Source organism: Charadrius vociferus, unplaced genomic scaffold (assembly GCF_000708025.1).
Source record: "Charadrius vociferus isolate BGI_N301 unplaced genomic scaffold, ASM70802v2 scaffold2101, whole genome shotgun sequence".
Classification (NCBI taxonomy): Eukaryota; Metazoa; Chordata; class Aves; order Charadriiformes; family Charadriidae; genus Charadrius; species Charadrius vociferus.
This window is the reverse complement of record NW_009646777.1, coordinates 844-1,961: the sequence shown is the minus strand read 5'-3', so window position 1 is coordinate 1,961 and position 1,118 is coordinate 844. Positions and strand designations below refer to the sequence as shown.

The 1,118-nt window shown below is 48.7% G+C and overlaps 1 protein-coding gene across 1 annotated transcript in view; it reads right to left on the bottom strand.

Moving 5' to 3' along the window:
- ST3GAL1 (ST3 beta-galactoside alpha-2,3-sialyltransferase 1) overlaps nt 1-852 on the bottom strand; it is a 25,576-nt gene extending 24,724 nt beyond the window's left edge. Inside the window, exon 1 of the mRNA XM_009892118.1 lies at nt 391-852. Within this exon, the coding sequence (XP_009890420.1) occupies nt 391-702 (312 nt within the window). The 5' untranslated portion in view covers nt 703-852. The remainder of the gene's footprint in view (nt 1-390) is intronic.
- Nucleotides 853-1,118: the final 266 nt, after the last annotated feature.

Genomic DNA, 1,118 nt, shown 5'->3' with positions numbered 1-1,118 from the left:
TAAACACTTCACAATAAGTTCGCTTTGCTACCTCAATGGACAGCAAAACCCTCGTTTCTCATGTGAAGTGAAACAAGCCGGCTTAGGAAGTCTAGTCTTTCAAAGAGAAGGGAGAAAGAAGGCAATATTGGCATTTACAAATTCTGGATTCACCGCCTATCTCTGCCAGGGACTTTTCTAGCTTGGAGCAAGTGAACGTGTGCTCCAAGTGCCTGCGAGCTAAACAGCAGCACGAACGCCCACTTTCTTCCACCTCTGCCTCTGCCTTGTTAGCTGAGATGGCAAATGTTTTTGGCAGGAACTGTCTCTCGCTATCTGCTCGGCATCACTCGAAGCATGACACCGCAACCGTCGCACTAACGCCGGGCCATATCCACCCCTTCCACTTACCAGCCACCACCTGTAGCTCTCTTCTGGGATCAAGGCGTTTTGTGAGGTCAGGAAAGGTTGCATAGTTGAATTAAATCTCTGATCAAACCAGAGGGAATGTCCCAGCTCAGAAATGCACGTGTGACAGCTGCACGGTCTCCTGGGGTACTTGAAGAGTTTTTGGACTTGCTCTGAAAACTGCATGATGAGATGTCTCGGATCCCAGGTGGTCGTGGTCACCTGGTGCGTGTAGTTCAGCAGAAATGACGTTACTGTGATGAGCAAAAAGGCGAAGGTAAACACTTTCACGTTCCTCCTCCTTACGACAACCATCTTTCCCACTCAGGTTCTGCTGTCACTGCTGACCAAGTACGATGTAGGGTCCAGTGTAAGGCAAAAAGGAAAGGGTGCTGCAGGCGCCTGCCAGTTACCACCCTGGGCTTAGGCTGAACATACCGACTCCACTACCTCCACCTGTATGGGAAGAAGCTTCATTTCCAAACGGTCTTAAAAAAGGCAACGCTGGGTATTTCCTTTCACCTTCTCACAGTGCTTCCAAGTCTCTTCCACCTGTCTGTGACCTGCCGTTAACCTCTCCCAACAGGGGTTCAATGAAGATGGACCCTTGCCCTTCCACGTACCAGAAGATTTAGAAGGGAGCAATATCAGCATTAAAAGTGTTTTCTGTGTAGGAGCAAGCCATAAATTAAAGCAAGCAAACTGTAGAAAGAAGAGGGTGGTTAGCTTTT